This window comes from Rattus norvegicus, chromosome 16, assembly GCF_036323735.1.
Source record: "Rattus norvegicus strain BN/NHsdMcwi chromosome 16, GRCr8, whole genome shotgun sequence".
Taxonomy (NCBI): Eukaryota; Metazoa; Chordata; class Mammalia; order Rodentia; family Muridae; genus Rattus; species Rattus norvegicus.
In genome coordinates this window covers 3,346,601-3,366,713 of record NC_086034.1, presented here as the reverse complement: position 1 = coordinate 3,366,713, position 20,113 = coordinate 3,346,601, and the positions used below count along the sequence as shown (strand labels likewise).

At 41.2% G+C, this 20,113-nt stretch overlaps 1 protein-coding gene across 29 annotated transcripts in view; it reads right to left on the bottom strand.

Moving 5' to 3' along the window:
- Positions 1-20,113, bottom strand: part of Erc2 (ELKS/RAB6-interacting/CAST family member 2) — an 860,860-nt gene that overhangs the window by 313,545 nt on the left and 527,202 nt on the right. For all 29 annotated transcript variants that reach the window (XR_010058279.1, XR_010058280.1, XR_010058281.1 and 26 more), the window contains one exon: positions 16,037-16,197. Coding sequence is in view for 25 of the 29 variants with exons in the window: in XM_063275106.1 (XP_063131176.1) it covers positions 16,037-16,197 (161 nt within the window). In the remaining 4 variants the exon portion in view is untranslated. The remainder of the gene's footprint in view (positions 1-16,036; positions 16,198-20,113) is intronic.

Genomic DNA, 20,113 nt, shown 5'->3' with positions numbered 1-20,113 from the left:
CACTTTTGGCTATTATACACAATGTTCTTTTGAACATTAATGCACAATTTACATTTCTGGGATCACATACTCCAGAGTAGAAATAACAGATTGTATAAGAACTCTGTGTTTAGCATAACGAGAAAGTATTGAACTTTTTTTCAACAGGGACACCATTTTATTAAAATACTGGTAAGCACGTGAGGGCTGTAGTCCCTCACACCCACACTGATGCTTGTAGATAGCAGTCCTTCACAGCCAGTATAAAAGAGGGATAACTGTGGCTTTGATTGGCATTTCATAAAGTAATGGTTTTGAACCATCTTTTAATGTGCTCATTGGCTACTTGGATTTGTTCTTTAGTAAAATAGTCTACTTACATCCTTTGCCTGGGCAAGGCTGAAGATAGAGGCCACCTTTATCTGACATGGTAAACGATAAGAGAATGAAAATAAAGAATAAACTGGATTCCAAAGAAAGTAGATGTGTGTCAGAAACCAAAGAATGGATGACAGAATAACTGAAAAGGTAGACAACAGAAAGGTAGTGTAGTTTCAGTGACAAATTCCTTATAGCTCTGGCAAGATATGGTCCCCCCCTTGTTGAGAATAAAAACAGAAGCCTAAATTTAAAATTAAACCAGATAGGACTGGTCAAAAGAGAATGGCTATTTTATCTACAGGACAAAGTCACAATTCTCAAGAGACTTGAGTCTACTGGAACATCTAGTGAGATAGGAAATACTGTGGCCTGATAGTTCAATGGTTGGTCAGATTATTTTGCCATACACAATGTCTTGGAGGGCTACAGTTAGCTGCTGTCTTTAGCAGAAACATGCTGTTTAAGACTGAACTACTATGGGCCTAGCAACAGAGATGATCTCAAGCAAGGCACACATGAAGTTCGACAACTTCCAGTAGATGGTACTTGAAGCTTCAGGTCCATGATAAAGACATGGAATGACCCAGGGTAAGACTCATAGGTATAAAGAGGCCCAAGCTAACCCAGGACACATATCTGATCCACCAAGAAAGAATAGTAGGAACATGGCCTCTAGACTTAAATACCTACCTCACAAAAGAAAACATTTCAACCCTGATAAGATGTAGTATTCTCCTAAACATTGTAAACACTTCTATTTAAAGAAAAAGAAAACGAACTAAAAACAATATATAAAATATACAATAAAGGAAAAGTCAACCAGCAAACTCCAGATGCATAAACACTATTGCATGATAAAAACAATGTGACAAATCAAGATAACAGGTCTTTCCCAGATTACCAACCCCACAATAATGGCTTCACACACAACAGGGTCAGAGTAACAAAACCAGAATGGCATTGATACAAAACATGCATAGACACTGTGGAATAGAACAACAGGACCACATATACACTTCCACAGCCTCTCTAATGAGCAGTGATGGGGGAAGAGATGAATATTCCCATGTAGAAAAGTTAAACCAGATCACTGTATTTGCCCTGAACAAAAATCAATTTAAAAAGGACCAAAGACCTTAACGTAAAGCCTGAAATTCAGAATATACATGTGAAACTTATAATGTTTAAGAGATAAATATATTCTAAAAATGGTACCTCACTTATTGAACCTTTTTATATAAAAAGAAATGTAGCATCATTTCTACAGAAGAGAAAGCATTATAATATGATTCTGCAGACATGTGACTCTATTCTCATCCTTAGTAAAGACAACTCAATGAATAGATATTATTTTCATTTCTGAGCTGTTAAGCATCTGGCCTCAAAACATTTCTAACCATCTAGCAGATGTGATTTCAATAATCATTTGGTCTTTCCATGCCAACATTCCTCTTGTATTCTTGCCTGTGAGACCTACTATGCATACACTTCTATTTTCTAAATATAGATTTTCAAGTGCTCTTTTTAATTTTATGGTACCTTCCTATATAGTCTAAGCTGGTCAAACTTCCAATCCTCCTATCTCTCTCTCTCTTGAGTGTTAGGATAGCATGCATAGGCCTATATCTAGCTTCTTTCTTTAGTCTTTAAGTAAAGTAACTGGCACCTGTAAAGCTCATTGGGTAGTGCCTGAGTGGTGTGGGGAGTGGTCTACACACAAGTTCACAGTCAAGCCCTGCCAACATGAGAACTGCCCTGGAGGTTTAGTGACCTGGTCATGTCTTAAGAGTCTTGAATGTCTACCGAAGACCTGATTGCTGACTGCGTTTACATACCCAGTAGCCTGTGGTCAGTTTTGCTCTGGAAGTCAGTGAAGCTAAAGTGAATGGTGGGAAGAGAGCTTCTAGGGACAAGGGCATAATTTACTCAGATTATAAAAATTAGGAATCAGAAGTTCACGGCAGCAGAAGGGAGAGTTCTTTCCTCCACACAGGCACTGGGGAACCCGGCTTCTGTGGAACCTCGCTTCTGAGGACTTCAGCATCTTAACTTGAAATCCTCCCGGTCCCTCACTGCTGCTGCTGAAGAACAACGCTACCTCTTTCATAGCTTGACCAGTGTTATTTCCCCAATTAACTTAAAGAAAGATGTTTTCAAAGATGATAAGGAGCAGAGGCCCATTTTAGCATCTCAACCCTGGCCCCTCAACTCTTTCCCTTGGGCGTATATTCTTGTTTTAATCATTATATTATTTCAACTATTAAAGTCACGCAGTAGGAAGTGGGTCGAGTTGGCTGTCATAAACTCTTGTGCATGTATTTTAAGCTATATTAAAAAGCTGAACACCAGGCTCACGCTTTGAATATATTTTATGAGTTTTTACTATTTTCCTTTTCCTTCTTTAGTTAAATGTTTTTTCAGACAAAATATTTTATCACATTTTTGCCTTCCTTCAAGCCTTTTTAGATCCTTCTTTATCCACTCAACCTTATGTTCTGTCTCTGTTTTCAAATCCAAGCAACCACCACCACCACCACCACCACCAATAACAACAGAAACAACAACCACAAAAGCACAGGCTTGAACCTGTGTGGGCCCTCTGCGTACTACCACAGATTCTGAGCTCATGCATGCATCCGTCTTGTTGTGTCTGGAAGCCATTACCTCCTTGGAGTTGCCTATTCTTTCTGGCTCTTACAGTCTTTCTGCCTCATCTTTTGTATAGTTCCCTGAGCTCTGTGGGGAGGGGTGATTCCTAGACATAATATCTCCCCCAAAAACTCCAACCAAGTTCTTAGAATTTTAAAAGACCGTCTGTCTCTCTGTCTCTCCATCTCTCTCTCTCTCTCTCTCTCTCTCTCTCTCTCTCTCTCTCACACACACACACACACACACACACACACACACACACACACACACACACCAGGTTTCTTTGTGTCCTGGAATGTGTTCGGTAGACCAGACCAAGCTGGCCTCGACTCATGGAGATCCACCTCAGCCTTCCAAGTACCTGCATTAAAGGTGTGTGCCATCACAATCTGGCATCTTTTCTTATTATAAACATATAAATTATTTCTAATGCAAATGCTAAGAATGCTAAGAATTCTATTCCCAGGTACCAAGAACCAACATGGATGTAAAATGTCTGCTTGGGAATCATGGAGCTAAGACCTGTAGTGACAGCTTTAGAAAATGATGTGGTTAGTACCCAACCTTCCATGTTCACATGTGAAGAAAACAGATCCAGGAGAGGGAGTTCCAGCTCTACTTGGAGGGGGCTATTTGTCTTAAGACATAGGCAAGGTTAAAAGTCAAGAGTCTTGTGGAAGATGATCCCTGTTGTATAGTTATGGGGTTGGCACATTGTTACCTGCAGCCATAATCATATGTGCTGTTTTCCCCCACCAGCACAATGGCATCAGTTCAACTACTGACCTGATTGTTTTCATCAACCACTTGAATAGTTTATTTGATTGCTGGTCACACCTAAAATACGCCTACTTCCCTCCTTTACCTCAACCATTTCTTTTATCTTTCCAACTCACATGTTGCTCCTTCCTGCAATTCTGAAAGGGAGTTTCCCATAATCCCCATGGAAGCTCCATACAAGTCCCAACGGGAGCCTCACATAACCCCTATGGAAGAATCCTGTAACCCTGTGTTTCCTTTCCATCTGGAACAGATACTCCAGACTTTCCCGATCAGAGCACTTGGCACACCGCATAGCAATTAGCAGCTTCTATTGCCAACTTCTTCATTACATCAGGAGCTTCACAAGGCAAGGGTCATGGCACCATGCCCAGCCAGACTCTGTGTCCTTCCATAGAAAATATGCAGTAGCTAGCTACTTGTGGAATGTGCAGAAGAATAACGAAAAGACCATCATCCAAAGGGGATGGATCCTCAAAACCTGTCACAGAAAGAGAAGGGGAGCTGAGTACTTCCACATGAAGTAGGGTTTATTCTGCAGCCTGGAGAGTAGCAGGGAGAACAGAATGTAAGAGTAGCCTTAGACACTCAGGGTTCTGAAGGAAATCATTTCCACGTCAAATGGAGAAGACCCAAAGAACACAAGCATAAAGCTATAAAAGTACAACTGAAGGCAAACTTTTTCAAAGGTACAGTTGGTTTACTAACTGGAGGATGCATCTCTCTGACTGTTGATACAGACTTATTAAGACCCATGACGTAGAAAATCTGGGTTGATATATATGTATAGTGTTTCTCTGTGAGCGTCTATGTGTAAATCTGTCTCTGTCTGCATGTATTCACTTGATCCCAGAACCCTACAGAGGATGTGTTGTCATTGTATACTCAGCCAAGGTCATACAGTAAGAAGAATAAACACAGGGCCGAAATTGAAATTCAGGCCGCTCATTCCTGCTTCCCAAACTCCAGTTATATTATCCTTGTCTATGAAACTTTATCACTCTGGGAGCCAGGCAGAAGCTAAGTACTCCTTTCCAGAATGGTTACCAAGAATTAAAGAAGGCCACTAGATGAAATAAGCTGAATACCATGAAGACCCGTTTCTATGGTGACCCCTCGTTCTTACTAGGCATGGTCTGGCTCAATCCGTCTGGGAACTGGAACTCCCCGGATATTCTGTCCTGTAAAAGACTCTAGCCTTAGCATGCCCCACTCTTCCTGGGATACCATTACCTTTTTAACAAAATAATTTTTATCCACTTTTTGTGTATAAGTATTTTGCCTGCATGTATGTCTGTATAGCACATGGGAGCCCAGTATCCTCAAAGGACAGGAAAGAACATCAGAGTCCCTGGAACTGAAATTACAGGTAGCTGTGGATTTCCATGTGAACGCTGGGAGTCAGACCTGGATCTTCTGAAAGAGTGGCCCATGCTCCTAACCACTGAGGCATCTCTCCACTTCCTTTTCTTTTAACTTCTGCCGTAGCCTCCAATGCAATGCTTCCAAATTCTTGACCCATCTGTAATGCTTTCTGGAGCCCTTCTCTTTTACTGCAAACAGACTTGAAAACTGTACACCCCACCCCCACAATTCTGGTTCAGCTCAAAGAAACCACATGGTTACCTGTCTATGGATTATTTGGCTATCAAAGCCATTCCATGATCTCTCTTCAGTCATTGAAGGACTGCCAAGGTTGTGGACATAAAGTAATCAAGACTAGAGTATAATCCCAACAATCAGAGATGATATCTCTCCGGATCAGCATCTAGTAGAGTAGGAGGTCTGAGTCATTGCTCCAAAGTTGATGAATGACTTACTAGATAATGTGATGTCACCATGATCATTAATAAGAAACAAGACAAGGAGCTGAGCAGGCATGTTCTCATGCTGCTTGATTTAGTAGCTTAATATCAATCAGTGTGGCATGGATATGATCTGCATCTCACTCTCCAAAGTAACGCTTCTCTTCCTCCACACTTGGCCGCAAAGGCTGTTACCAACCACCAATTCATATTGACAAACTTTCAAAATCCTGTTATCATTTGGTCAAGAAGCAAAAAGGAAAATACAATGAGAAATAAACCAGGTATCAATAAAAGTCCTTCTCTTCTTCAGGCATGCAGAAAAATACTAGTACTCGTAGGAATAAAGAAGAGGTGAAAATATGTCAATCCTAAGAATACTATTTAGGTATAAGTCTAGGAGAACAGGGCCATGGATTAAGGAATGAATCCTGTGACATAAATCTTTCTAGTTCCTTCATATGAGATTACCAAATGCTTCATTTTGTTGTTCTATAACATTCCTAAAAAGTAGAAGCCTTTCACATTAGGTCCCTGGCCTTCCAACATTACGGAGAAAGTCCTTCATTAGATTTCTCCTCCACATTAAAGTGTTTGTAATTTGTTGTACGAGTGTTTATCTGAAAAATAATGTTTATACTCAAGTATTTATGGATAAAATGATATAATGGCTGGTATTTACTTCAAAATAATCCACTCAAGGGGTGGAGCTTGGCAAGGAGGCAATTTCTGAAGTTAGACAGAGGGCATCTGGGACTTCTTTTTGCTTTTATGGGTAATTGACATTAGAGGAAGATTTTGCAATAATTTACTCAAGCCCAATTGGGCCACCAATAAGGAAAGAGAAGTTTCTCCCAGGAACACACTCCACTCCATTAAACAGAGGTGCCTTCTATCTCCGACAGAAGAAAAACTCCAACTTATCAGTATGAAGTTGATGGCTATGCCTTACCCAGGGGCTTTGGATGTACTGTGGAAGGCAGGGTCTTGTGATGCTTTAAAATGTCTGACTTAGTAGAAATTGCTAGAACTAACTTTTAAATATAAGCATTTGATAAATTCAACTTTCCAAAGAGGACTTTCACCTTGAAACACACCCTCCCCCTTCTATAAGCTTTGCCCCTTCATCTGCTTTTCCACTTGTCATGGTTCAATTCTATGTCTTCACAATATTCTTATAGCCCCATCCACTTCTCCTTCACTGTGTGTTGACCTGTGCTAGAAGCTGAATTGTTCTTCGATTAGACAACTGTTGACCAGATATTTACACTACACCTCTAGGATGCTCCCTTGAATTCCACCTCAAGAACGTCTCCCTTCCAGACAATCAACTTAGAGAGGGAGACAGAACAACAGAGGCTTCATCTGGGACACTGCAGAAGCAGCTGCTGTTTTCCCTGTTCCTGACAGAAGATGGCTCTCAGACCCTCAGCTAGACATCTTTCTAAGGTAGGGGCTGCGGGAATGATTTATGCCGAAGGGTAATCTGAAGGCTATTCATTTTAAGAAATGGCAGTTTTTGTTTTAAAGTTCTGACTTTAACATTAAGCAACCTGTTTTTCTTCCTCAATTTATTTAATATGTGAAATGTAAGCCTTTTTAAACAATACTTTCTTTTTTTTTTTTTTTTGGTTCTTTTTTTTTTCCGGAGCTGGGGACCGAACCCAGGGCCTTGCGCTTCCTAGGTAAGCGCTCTACCACTGAGCTAAATCCCCAGCCCCTTAAACAATACTTTCTTAAACCATTCAAACAAATGTCATGTACTTGACCCTGATACCACAGCTTTTCCCACTGTGTCCCTCTGAGTTCTGGAGGAAACAGAACTCACCACACATTTCCAGTGAGCAGACATCAATGAAGAAGAGGTGCACCGTGGGAATAAAACAGATAAAAATGCTGAAGCACTGAGATACTAGCAACAATGGGCAGTCATTGCCAGGGCCTGGTGTCTAGAAGCCTGGATGAACGCTGGTGACAGGACCTGCAGCCAGAGAGGGAAGCCCTAGGCCAGGGATATGCCTCAGGGCAAATTAACAGTAGCCCTTTCTTTTCTCATCCTTGCATGGCGTGTGGAGCTTCCTGGTTTTCCCAACTCCAACTAGCAAGGAATCCAAGGGATATTCCCCCACAGGGCTGGCTTCTAGGAGAACAACAGAGAGAGGGAAAGCAGAGAGTAAGTGCCACCTCAAACACAACAGGTGGTTTGAGTAACTCAGTCTCTAAAGGCTTGGCTCTGATTCCTATACCAGTTCTACTGAGGATTATTGTGGTGAGCTAGTCTATAACACCAAGATGGCAAGCCAGAATCATGAGGTCAAGTTCATCTACACAAGCCTTCACTATACCACACCTTCTGGACCTAATCATGATCCTGAGTAAGTCAAATGCTCTATAAGGCCCTCTTGGCTAAAAGTCAGATAACAGACTCTATAAAGCTTTTTCCTTTCCCTTATATTATGAAACACCAGTGTCATTAAGCAGCGACTGCTCATGGGTTTCTCAAGCTTAGTATCATGAGTGTCTTGGGTTGTATAGTAGCCCAAGCCTTGTAGGACAAATTCCTGGTTCCTACCTACTAGATACCAGTAGAGGCTTCCTCCATGTGACAACCAAAACTCTCTCTAGAGCTTGCCATATATTCCAGAGAGGTAAAAATCATCGGAAGATCCACCTATCAATGAGGTGATCTGAGTCTGAGATAAATAGCATAGATTGATATATGGATGGATGGAGTATGCTGGAGCTGGGCCTGCTATCCAAGTCCATGACACCCACAGTTCTGGTCCCTTGGTGGCTGTGTGGTGTCCCTGTCCTGTTTTACCTTAGGGGGGTTATATTGGACTGTATCTCCTGTAAGCTTTAAGCTAGACTGCTCAGATTTCTGCCAAAACAATGCTGCTCTCAGTAGAAGAAAATGCCTTTTTGGGGAGGCTGGAAGACTCACATAAGTCTCTTTCTCGTTTTGAATGGGTGACCTTCCTTAAACCCCACAGACTGCTGATAGATAGAGATAGCAAGAAGTAGAGTGCTTGGAACTGCTTAAGTCCTACAATTCCCAAGCATTCTGATTATTTAACTGCTGATTATGATTATTTAAGCTGAAAGCCTACACTATTCTAACTCAGAAAATGTTTGTATTTCCATTAAAAACCACCAGGCCAATGGCCCTTTTGATTGACACTTTTCACTATTAAAACTATATACACTGCGTGTTTCCATCTAAAAGACACGGTGCCCCTTACTTTATTTTAAGATAAGGAGCTGACTTGAAAGGTTTCCTTCAGCTCACTCCTTTCCAGTCCCCTCATTCCCCTGTTACTGTGGCCTGTTGCCCTGCTTTCCTGACACTTGCATGAAGAAACGTCTATCTGAAAACTGGTCCCTTCATCCCAGCTAGGAGCAATCTATATGACACGCATATAACATCATACAAATATCTCTTGCTGAGTTTAACTTTATTGCCTAAATCACAGAACAGTACTTTTCCCCAGGCTGGTTTGATTCTCTGAAGGCATTTTAATCATATTGCACATTACCTCATTGTGGAAATGAGGGAAGGCTTTTGATCCTATATGACACGCAGTTTAATCCTTTTCAGTTCTTTGGCTGTATTGTTTTGAGGGTCATCATTTTTACTTTGTTCATTCATTTCATATCTACACAGTGTTGTGGGGTAAAGGCAATGCACAACATGTAAGGGAAGTTCAGGCTACTCTTGCCTATAGGAGTGGCAATGGTAAACCAAAATGTGAACATTTTTTTAGTTCATCATAGAAAAGACAAAGAAGAGTCTGACAATTCCTGATTGATTCATGTTCTGGGTCATTTTGTGATTTATGGATAATGCTGGAAGGAATGTTTGAGATCATATTGTATCCCACAAGAAACATACATACACACACACACACACACACACACACACACACACACACACACACAAACACACGTGCACATGCGGAAAGGGGATGGGAGACAAGGAGACAGACAGACAGAGAAGACAGACAGAGATGGACAGAGACAAATGGACAGACAGACATGAAGGCAGGCAAAGACTGTATGGGTCAGGAATGTCTGAAGGGAACTTGCAAAGATGCTTATACTATGGTAAGGAGGCTTAGCAGCTGGTCTACTTTTGTTTTCCTTTTCTGTAATGAATTCTAAGTTTCTCAAAGCTACCTTGCTTTCCTTCCTTAATTTGCTTTCCATGGTGTTAGCTATTCGTAGATCTATGCACACAAAGACTGCATCTTCCTGCTTGTGGAGGTGAGAAGTATGACCATGTGACTTAAAACTCTGGTGAGGGAACCAGTCTTCCCTGCATCAGATTATGTGGAAGATGTGGTCTCTGAAGAGAACCTTCGCCCAGAGTCTTTCTATACCTTAAAATAACACTTAGGAGAGGGCCTAGCATGCAGAACAGCAGATGCAACTATTTTCTGAAAGAGCTGTTCACTGACTCAGATGTCTGGGCAGATATATGTAACCCAGAGGCCAGGCAGGTTCCTTCCCTTCCCTTCCTTCTGCTGCCTGGAATGTGGGTTGGAGACTTAGAAACGAGGCCAGAGGTCCAGCTCTGTGAGGTGATGGCCAAATGCCGAGAGTAGCAAGGCTTCCAGGCAGAAGACACTACTCAAATGACCTGCTAGAAGGTGGAGTTTTCTGTTCCTTACATTGGAAGCTTACTAGAACATTCTACTCTTGCAAGGTTATTTTTTCTACATTTTTACTCCCATACGGTAAATTTGATAGACAATGAGCGTGTTACCTTCTGTTATGGGGATTATGCTACCAATTGCAGAATTAAGAGTGGGAAACAGAAATTATGAATGGCAACTAATTGTCTTTAATGTCACCACCTTTAGCACAAACAAAAATCCATTCTGAAGGAGCCATTCTTCACAACATCTATTCCCCACTTCTGTGCTGTCTTTCATCTCCACATGTGACTTTGGTAGCAACAACAAACTCTCTGAGTGTCCCATCGAACACCAATGCCTTTCAAAACTGGGCAGACTTTCTAGGACATTCCAGCACGCATGGAGCTTAATATATTATAAAGCTTAATATATTTTAAACTGGAATCTATGTTTTTCTCAATAACTAATTGTTTACAGAATAAACTATATTGTGTTTAAAGAAGAAAATGTTTAAATGGATAAAGTTAAATTATAATCTGAAGATAAGATTAGTACATATGTGTCATGAATGAATCAATAGAAAAATATTGCACACTTATAAGCTTGAAATTACTTTTTCATACATAAGAATCCCATCCAATCCTCATAACACCTCTGGAAAATAGTACAGCCCCTGGCAACTGAGTTTATCAATTTTAAGTAATGGCTGCCTTCAAAACTCCTCTCCCAGACTCCATTTATCCTGTGCAAATTGCCAGGCACTTAGAATTCCTCCCTAAAGAAATGTGATTTGTCTTTTCTCATGATGGCATGGAGTGGAGAATAAATTGATTTTATCATATTCTGCACGTAGCCTCTGCTTTGAAGGGCACTTACCTAATGAGTGGCTCTCTCAGAAAGGAGCTCAGATCAAAGGGGCCAACAGGATGATGTTGTAGCCTGAGCTGCTGCCTTACCCCATGGGAATGTACTAAAAGAACTCAGTGTATACAAAGGCTTGCAAGACTATCTGGAGGAGACGTCGAAAATCTAACAGTACCCAGGAAGTGAAGATCACAAAAATCATCAGATAGGTTAAAATGAGGTTAACATAAAACTTCTACACAGGTATAGGAAAACATCAGCAAAACGCCAAAAGGCATACTTCAAATTATGGAACCGTTAAGTACTTATTAAAGCAGTTTTTATGACTTAGGATTTTATAAGAGAAAAACATCAGCTGCTGTCTGCCTGACAACAGGCTAACCCGTGTGAGAAAATGTACAAGCAGACCAGTGCCTCACAACCCTCACTCCTTTTAGCTCTCAAATATATTTGATGTATTTAGATATCAAATTCACCGGCCACAAATTAAATAACCGAACTTGGTTACTGGAATATAAGGTTATTAAGCCATATTTAAAACCAAACTTAGAAAGTTCTTAATATTCATTTAATAAAACTCTTTTTAAACAAGAGCAAATAGTACAAAGATGACATATTATTAAATGTCTAGCAAAAGCTTTTAGATGTTTTTAAGTAAGTCAATATTCTTATACACAGGGAAAGGTAATGGTGTCTTCTTGAATGGAAGTCCATGATCAGGAAATGTCCGTTTTCTCCAGTATCCAAATGATGGCCAGCAGTTAGGATACAAACCAAGAAAAATCGAACTGAAGGAGCGTTGGGGAAGAGCACGCTGTGAAATGAGTCCAGGGCTCTGCCTCCTTTCTATTAAGCATATCCCCACTTCCTGTGATACTCCACAAATATACACAACATTGCTCCTTGTCTTTCTGCGTCCCAGACAATAATGTCTTACATTTGGAAACGGCTTTGTAGGTGAGTTAACAAACACCTTTGAAGTAGCATAATAAGCTACTTCTGTTCATTCTTTCCTTCACTCACTGGACTGAGTGCAAGCTTGACAAAGTCAGGCAGCACTTCTCTTTCCACCTTGCAGTCGAGGCTCAGCGAGAAGCTGCGGGTTTTGTTCATTGGTAATTTAACCAGTTCCCTCTTTGATTCCACAAATGCTGAATGGTTCCCAACACACCACCTTAAAAGGAGCTCTTTGTGTAAAATTACAGCATGAAAAATATTTCGGTTAGAAGAACCAGACAGCGTTTTCTCCTAATTCTTATCTAAATCTAAGGGAACAGTCTCCATCTACACCAAAGTAGAATATCGGGGGAAAACAAAGGCCAGCGTGATATTTCTCAAGATGATATAATGCACACACATACAAAAAAAAGTACTTAAAAATGAAGTAACTGGGGACTAGAGAGGTGACTCTGATATTAAGAGGGTTTCTTCCTCTTCCAGATTTCTGTTCCCAGCACTCAGGCCTAGTGGCTCCCAATTTCCAGTAATTCCAGCCCCAGGGAATCCCTCTGTACACACACACACACACACACACACACACACACACACACACACACACACATCTACAAAACATGAAATAGCCAAGAGTAACTGGCTACCAAAGGAAGAACCAGAGACCCTTGTTGAGGGTGTCAGGCTGTACCTACGACAACCTGAACTGTGTTATCAATAACTAAATGGTCGAGATGACAAGAAGTCAATTTATCCTGTTTGTCCCTGTTATTGTTTACAGCTTCGTGTCAATCTTTATTACGCCCCCACCCCCAAACATAAATAAAAGCAAGTGGCAGAACTCTTATCAAAGCTTCCACATGTTAGCGAAACATTGGTACCAAAATAAATCAGTAAATACATTAAGTAATTAAAAATAGCATGATTCTATCTTTGTGATATATGAAGTATTCACACTTAGAAAGCAAAAGAAATGTGTTATAAGATATAAAGGACAACTTAATTTTCCTGAAAGAAAAAGAAGGCACACTTGTAGAGGTGTACAGCAGAGTGGCCTCAGTGAGTCTCTATATTAAGGCCATAGGTGATATACGATCCATGGTGTCTCTTTATGTTTTTTTTTATTTTCCTCTAAAATGAACAGTATTACTTAGCAAATACACAAAAGGCCATCTCGCCTATGGCTGACACTCAGATCAGTATAATATAGAAAGAGAGAGGATGTGGAGAGAGAGAAAGGACACATTTAAAACAAACAAAACCCAACAACAGAACAGGAACGGGAAGACACACTCCTGTAAGTCTGTGCCACACGACCTGCTACCTCCCGAGCCCGTGGCGGCTACTGAGAATGGCCTATCCCAGGGCCTGGTGAACTCTTCATTGGCCATTGCGTGGACAAGAGTCTGCTTATGCAAGCTGGGAGAGTAGAGCCAGCTCCCTTCCAATTCTAAGACTACATACCATTTGGTTTTGCAATGAATCTAACAGACACACCTCTCAGTTTTAAAAGCCCAATGTTAGATTTCAAAGTGCTTTCACACATGTCGTTTTATATTAGTCTTCTTCCAGTTACTTTCTTTTTATCCTGACCTTAACACACTTCCATAAAGCAGGCTGGGCAGGCATTGCCACTCCATGTTAATGAAGAGAAAACGGAGGCAGCCAGAAAGGGATCTCCCTTCATCGCCTGGTATGAGGAAAGAATGTCTTCATCTTCTCTCAGTGCCCTATCCTTATTCCCTCTAGGGCTGCATGGTGACTATCTTCCTACTGGGTTAAATATGAGTACCAGTTAGATGGCAGCCCAAGCCTTAGCTCAGCGTGGGCAACAAGCATCAACAGCAAGAACACATCTGATTGTTCTCAGCAACCTGAACAGGGCTCAGTCAACGTCATGTAGCAATGTACCAATTATCAGCTTAAAAATCACGATAGATAAAACTGGTTGCTTAACTTGATGAATCTAGTTGGGAACCTCGGTCAGTACGCTTGTCCCATACCTTATTATGTCTTCTGAGTCCTAAGGAAGAGATCCGTAAGTTGGTCTTCTTCCCGCTGAGTTAAATAACGAATTAGGTTCACATTGGGCTTAGTGAAGTAGGACTTTGTTTCTTTTACCAACAGAATTAACAGAAGAATTCTGTCTTTCTTTTGCAGTGCCAGCAGATTAAACACTTCAGAAATAATGCGGCAAGTCACCAAAAGAGGCCTTAGGTAGGTGCTATCTGAAGTCATGAAATTCAGTGGGAAAACACACACGTGGAAATGGTTTCTATGTTTTAGAAAAATAAATCCCATTTTAGATAAATGGTCCTCTTCACGAAGACCCTTAACCACATGACATGACGCTCACTGGCCAACAGAGCCTCTGTAGATACGTCTCACATTCTCTGAGCCCTGTGCTCTGCTCACAACTACGTTCTTAGAAGAGGAAGCAGAACGGTGAGAGGGTCAAAGGCAGTTCCCTGTCAGTTACCAGGTAGAATCGGATGTGATGATTTCTAAACTCTTCTAGTCGATACTCCTACTCCTGTTCTCAAAAATTATGAGAGTACATGCTCATTCTATGAACAAGAACCAAAAGAGAAGCTCTTATAATGGCAAACTGTATCATTACAGATGTAGCGCTAACTCGGGAGCCTGGAGGGAGAGGAACAATAAGGCTGTCTGACAGAAGTGGGATGTGTCTGTCTGTAGCCAGTGGATCAAACGCATTTGTGTGGTCACTACCGTGACCACACTACGGAGCACACGGATGACAGGGATGCCTGAAATGCTCACCTTCTCGCTACACAAGACTCTGTCTACCGTCTCGAGTGCTCACTTGCCCAACAGTAAGAAAGCACCTGCCAGACACTCAGCTCTGCTGATGGCAACATGATTTCAGCAGAGTCTCAGGCAGGCAGAAGTTCCAGACCTGGTAAAATCCGCCCAAGGCTCCGTGGGAGAATGAGGTAGGAGGAAGGGAGCCTGAAAGAAAGACTTTGCTTTAATCCTGGCCAGGTGGCCTTAAGCAAATTATTTGAATCTCTCAGAGTCTCAGTTCCCTGGCTTCTAAATGATGTATAATAATATCTGTTTTTATTATATCATCTTTTATTAGACAAAATGCTAGTTTATATGAGTTTATATGTAAGAAAAAAAAACCTGACTCGTTCTTTGGTCTTGGAGAAACTGAGGTAGTTGAAGAGACATAAAAGCTTTATTCTCATTTATTAAGCCCTTCAAAATATTTCATTCCATATTTTCCATGATCTAAGCTTTCTCAGTTTAATGTTAACCATGTGTAAGACTTGCTGGGTCACCATGAGGTCACTCTAACATACCTAGCCACCAATTTCAAAGTCTGTGTTACTGGCTTAAGATGCCACAATTATGTATGCTTCCCCTTATTATGGGAGGGAGCAGGATTTAAATTATCTCTCACTGGTTGTTTAAGTATTTATAGAAAAGCTATTTCTTGACTAGTTCATTAGGAACAAATCCGTTGCGATGATTATTCAATAGTCATTTAATAGTTGTCCTTCCTGTCTTCCTCCATGGTGATCTGCCAAATCTAAGTCCTGTTTCCTTGACACTATGAAAACCAGTACAAGCCAGGCACTGGAGAAGACCGAAGATAACAATCAGTAAACTCATGGTTCCTCAGCAAAGCTCCCACTGACAGCCAAGCAGCACTCAAACTACCACTGTGCTTAACAAGGCCTCAGTCTCTTCTGCCTCAGACCTCGGCAGTAGATCTGTGAATGCAGTGTCAATTCACAGAACACAGACACACTCAGTCCAATGCCAGGTGTACAGTCCCAGTGTAAGGGATGTTGGAAAAAGGTGCGCAATGAGCTGCTAAAGCAATAATTTAAAAAAAATTAGTAATATCTCAAACATCACCCATTTTCTCTGCGTTTTCCTTCTTGTTTCCACCCCCTCCCTTTCCCTACCATCCAAGTGAGGTGACAGAGGACCAGGGGAGCAGAAACGGGTACTCACTTCATCTCCAAGATCTCCTCTAGCTGTTTCCTCCTCTCCATCCGGAGATTGGCTAGGTGTGCTTCCTTCTCAGCCAATGATTGCTGGGTAGAGGCGAGGCGTGCTTTGGTGGCGTCCAGTTCCTGTCTGGTCTTCTCCAAGGCATTCATCAGCTCCTCGATCTGAAAGGCACACGAAAGCTCAAATGTCATGTCTTCTTTACTCAGACCCAAGGAACATCTTGTTATGAAAGGCACAAGGACTATGGGGCTTTTGCAACTGCACACAAATAGAGCTCATTTGTTCTCTGCCTTTGGTGAAAACACAGCTTTCAAACACAAGAAATCCCTCAACTCCCCAAGGTCTATTCAACTGGATTGACCAATGATCTTTATAGATAGTATTCAACATGTCTATTAGAAGTGGATGCTTGACCCACTTTCAACCTGTGGTTAATAATCTCAGGTACTCCCTCCCGGCTGGAGAAAAGTAGACACGGATACACTTTGGCTGGCACTATACACTTTAATGTGTAGGCCTCAGAGTGCTCTGACAGAAAGCTAATCAAGTGTTTCAGATCCATTCATGTTCTAACCTATCAAAACCTTGTTTTGCCAAAGGAATTTGATGTCCACAGAGCCTTGGGAGCCTTTCTCACCTCACTTCCCTGACTTAAAATCAGGAAGCAGGGTTTGGCCAAAGGTAAACAGAGTTCTGGCCACAAAGGGTTCAAGTTTGGTTTGCCCCTGAAGTTTGAGAGGGTTCTACACTTGAAATAAATGACATGTAACTTTTATAGAGTGCTAATACACCATAGAAACAAGCCAGACTATCAAATATCTAGGGTTTTCAGCCAGGTCTCCCCAAATTGAACCAAGGATCTCTGAGACAAGGCCTAACCCTCTCCAAACCATTGGGGGCTTTTAAATCCAACACACAACAAAGAGGCTTGGCGTTTAAGGTCTTGCTCCAGAGACTTCCATGAAGAAAGCTGGTAAAACGTCATTCCCTGTACAGATATAGTCTACATGCACCCTGCTGATTCAAAAATCATGCTCCAGGAAGTTTCTAGATTCCAGGGCCCATGTGTGGATTTCCAAGACTCCCTCCAGCTGAACTTGGCAGCACGGGCTCATCCATCACTAAAGTCAACAGAAAACCCTTCATAATGTGTCAATGACATGTGAGGTCCCAATTCATAAAGCCTTGCTGCACAATTTCTGCAGTTTTACATGGACTTCATTCAGAATAAGCATTAGAGTTCCTGTCCAAGGTAAATTACATGCTTTTAAGGTCCAGAACACCTTCCATCTCGTCCCGATTCATAAAGGGAAGCTTAATGACCTTGTAAATTGAAGCTAAATCTAAAAAAAAAAATATTAAAAGCACGGAATATCAAGGAAAATCTACAAAATTTATAGGTTCATTTATGTTTAACAATAGTACTTACAAATGCATAAATTTTAGTTTTAGTTTCACATAATGATCAACAAATATGCCGAGAGACCCTTCTGAAAAGCCACACATCAAAAGAAACCTGTTCCTTCCTAGATTTGTGATTATATAGCAACACTTCAAAAAGATACCACATGCGGGAGCGATGGCACAGTAGTTCAGAACACGCACTGCTCTTGCAGAGGACCCCGCTTTAGTTCCTAGCATCTACTGCAGGCACTTCACAACTGCCTGTAACCCCATCCACTTTCTGGTGTCTGTCAGCATGGGTACTTGTGTGGATTCACTTGCACGCACACAAGCACATTTAATTTAAATAAAAATAAAGCTTTTTTCCAAAAGTGCCACAATGCAGTCATTCCAAGGATGAATTCAGAGAACGCATGGCTCTTCAATGGGGATAACCTGTGTCCTCTAGAGCCAGTTTCCCGACATGAATGTTCTTTACTTCAAACACACTCTTTATTCCAGGGAAGATGGGTATCGCTGCAATACTTGTTCTTATTCATTGAAGCGGAACTGTCTGGATCTGTAGACCCACCCAGGAATAGCAGACTAGGTTATAAGTATAGCTCTTCTGCTGCTAATCTGCTTGTGGTAGATGGTAGCTAGCTTAACAATAACCCAGCTAAACAACTTTTAACCAGTAATAGTTGGCAGCATCGATTCATTGTTTTGGCAATGTTACATAAAGAATCTGGACACCCGAGAGGTACAATCCAGTGTTTGAATGGTAGTGGTATCATTTGTTCCCAACATCCATCAAGACTGAAATTCCCAACAGGTTGCAAGTAGGGTTTTTGAAATAGGCTATGACAACCCTCCATCCCAATTTCTGAGTTCCTAGACAAAAAGCACTGCCTGCTGTGGCACTGGCCTCTGACCCACAATTCTTGCAGCCACCTGCAAGCACTCACTGTGCCAGAGCAGGTTTCAGGGCATTGGCCATGGTTACACTAGGCTTAATGCTTTAGAGTTCTGTGAATGGCTCTCTTTACTCTAAACAGGACCACTAAAGAGGTATTTCCCCTGCGGTAGTGGTTACTAGGTCAGGTTTCAGTATTCCGGCTCTCTACAGACTCTGAAGGCTACAGATACGAAAACTTAAGTTTTCTTTTCCTTTATAATTAATAACATTATGTTTAGTTAAGACACTCCGAAGTCCCATCACCTAGAAATAAATATTACAATATTTCGTTGTAATTTTCTACCTCAATACACTTACATAGAGAGAAATTTTATTTATATACACACATGAATATATAATCTTATACATAATTAATGTACTTTCCTTTGTCATTAAATAATCTGAAAAAAAAGTTTTTTAACAAATTAGTAGTTCTGTAGCCTCTCTCCAGTGTCCTAATATTATGATTCCCTTAGTGTTATAGTCTGAGGTTTCTGACCCCCATCTTCAATTCAGACACTAAAATTCTAAATCCAAGGACATGGCATTAAGTAACAGGGGCTTTGGGAAAGGAGGTCATAAGGACAGACCTAATCCTGAATCCCAACTCATGACTAACCTTTGATTAAACAAGACCAAAGAAGCTTGTTTCTTCTGCCCCCCATGTGAGAGCATGGAAAGAACTCAATGCTATACCATCTGAAAGTCAGCACTCACCTGAACCAGACTGTTCTAGTTCTGTGGTCTTCAACGTCTCAGCCCCCAAAACAGTGAGACCTAAGTTTCTGTTGTTTGTAAATCACTGTGTTCTAAGTAACAGCTCAAGCACACTAAGACACTTAAGTGCTTATTCTTCAACTTCTTTTGGAAATTCCTCATCACGCTCAACCTCAATCCTTTGCTCTGTGACTCTGAGCCTAGATCTGTCCATCTCTGGGCACAGACACTGAGGGGAGGACTAAGGAGTCGCAGTGCTCACCAGAAGTCTCTTCAGTCTTTGGCTCCTGTGTTCACTTGACCTTCACACATATTTAACAATCTGTGGTCACTTCCACATGGATGTTCTAACAGCACTGTAAGTTGGCCAGGCCCTTCAACCAACTCTTGATCTATTTAACACCTGCCTGAACAAAATCAGCACACTACCTGATCCAGCTCCCAATTTGCCATTCCATAGTACACCTACCATATTGGCCTAACGCTTAACCATTTCCTAAACACACGTTTCAAACCTCAAACTCACATGGGCCTCTTTCTTCTCCTCTCTCTAACTCCCCCACTCTTCACCAAGTCCATCAGTTCTATTTGAAAACACATTTTTCATCCATCTGTCCATCCTAGCATTGCTTTTGACCCTGCTAGCTCAAGTCCCTTTGGTTCTCTTCTGTTTCACAGGACTAACAATAGTTATGAGTATAAATATGAATGTGAATGTGGATGTGGATATGGATATAGATATATATACACACATATAGTTGCATGTATATACATACGTATATGAGTACATCCCTAGCCGCTGTTTGTAAGCCGGCCCTCTGTGAGGACCTAGCTTTATCTGATAATCCTCTCTCCCACAGAAGAGCACATTTTTCAGCTAGGTCTGATAGATGTAGATTTTATGAAACATAAAAGGGGTGGCAAAGAACAGACCTAAAATAAAAGCTAGGAAAAATATATTAGGGTATAAAAGGGGGGAAATGTCTCAGGCTAGGGCTAAGGGAGGTTTTGTTTGCTTC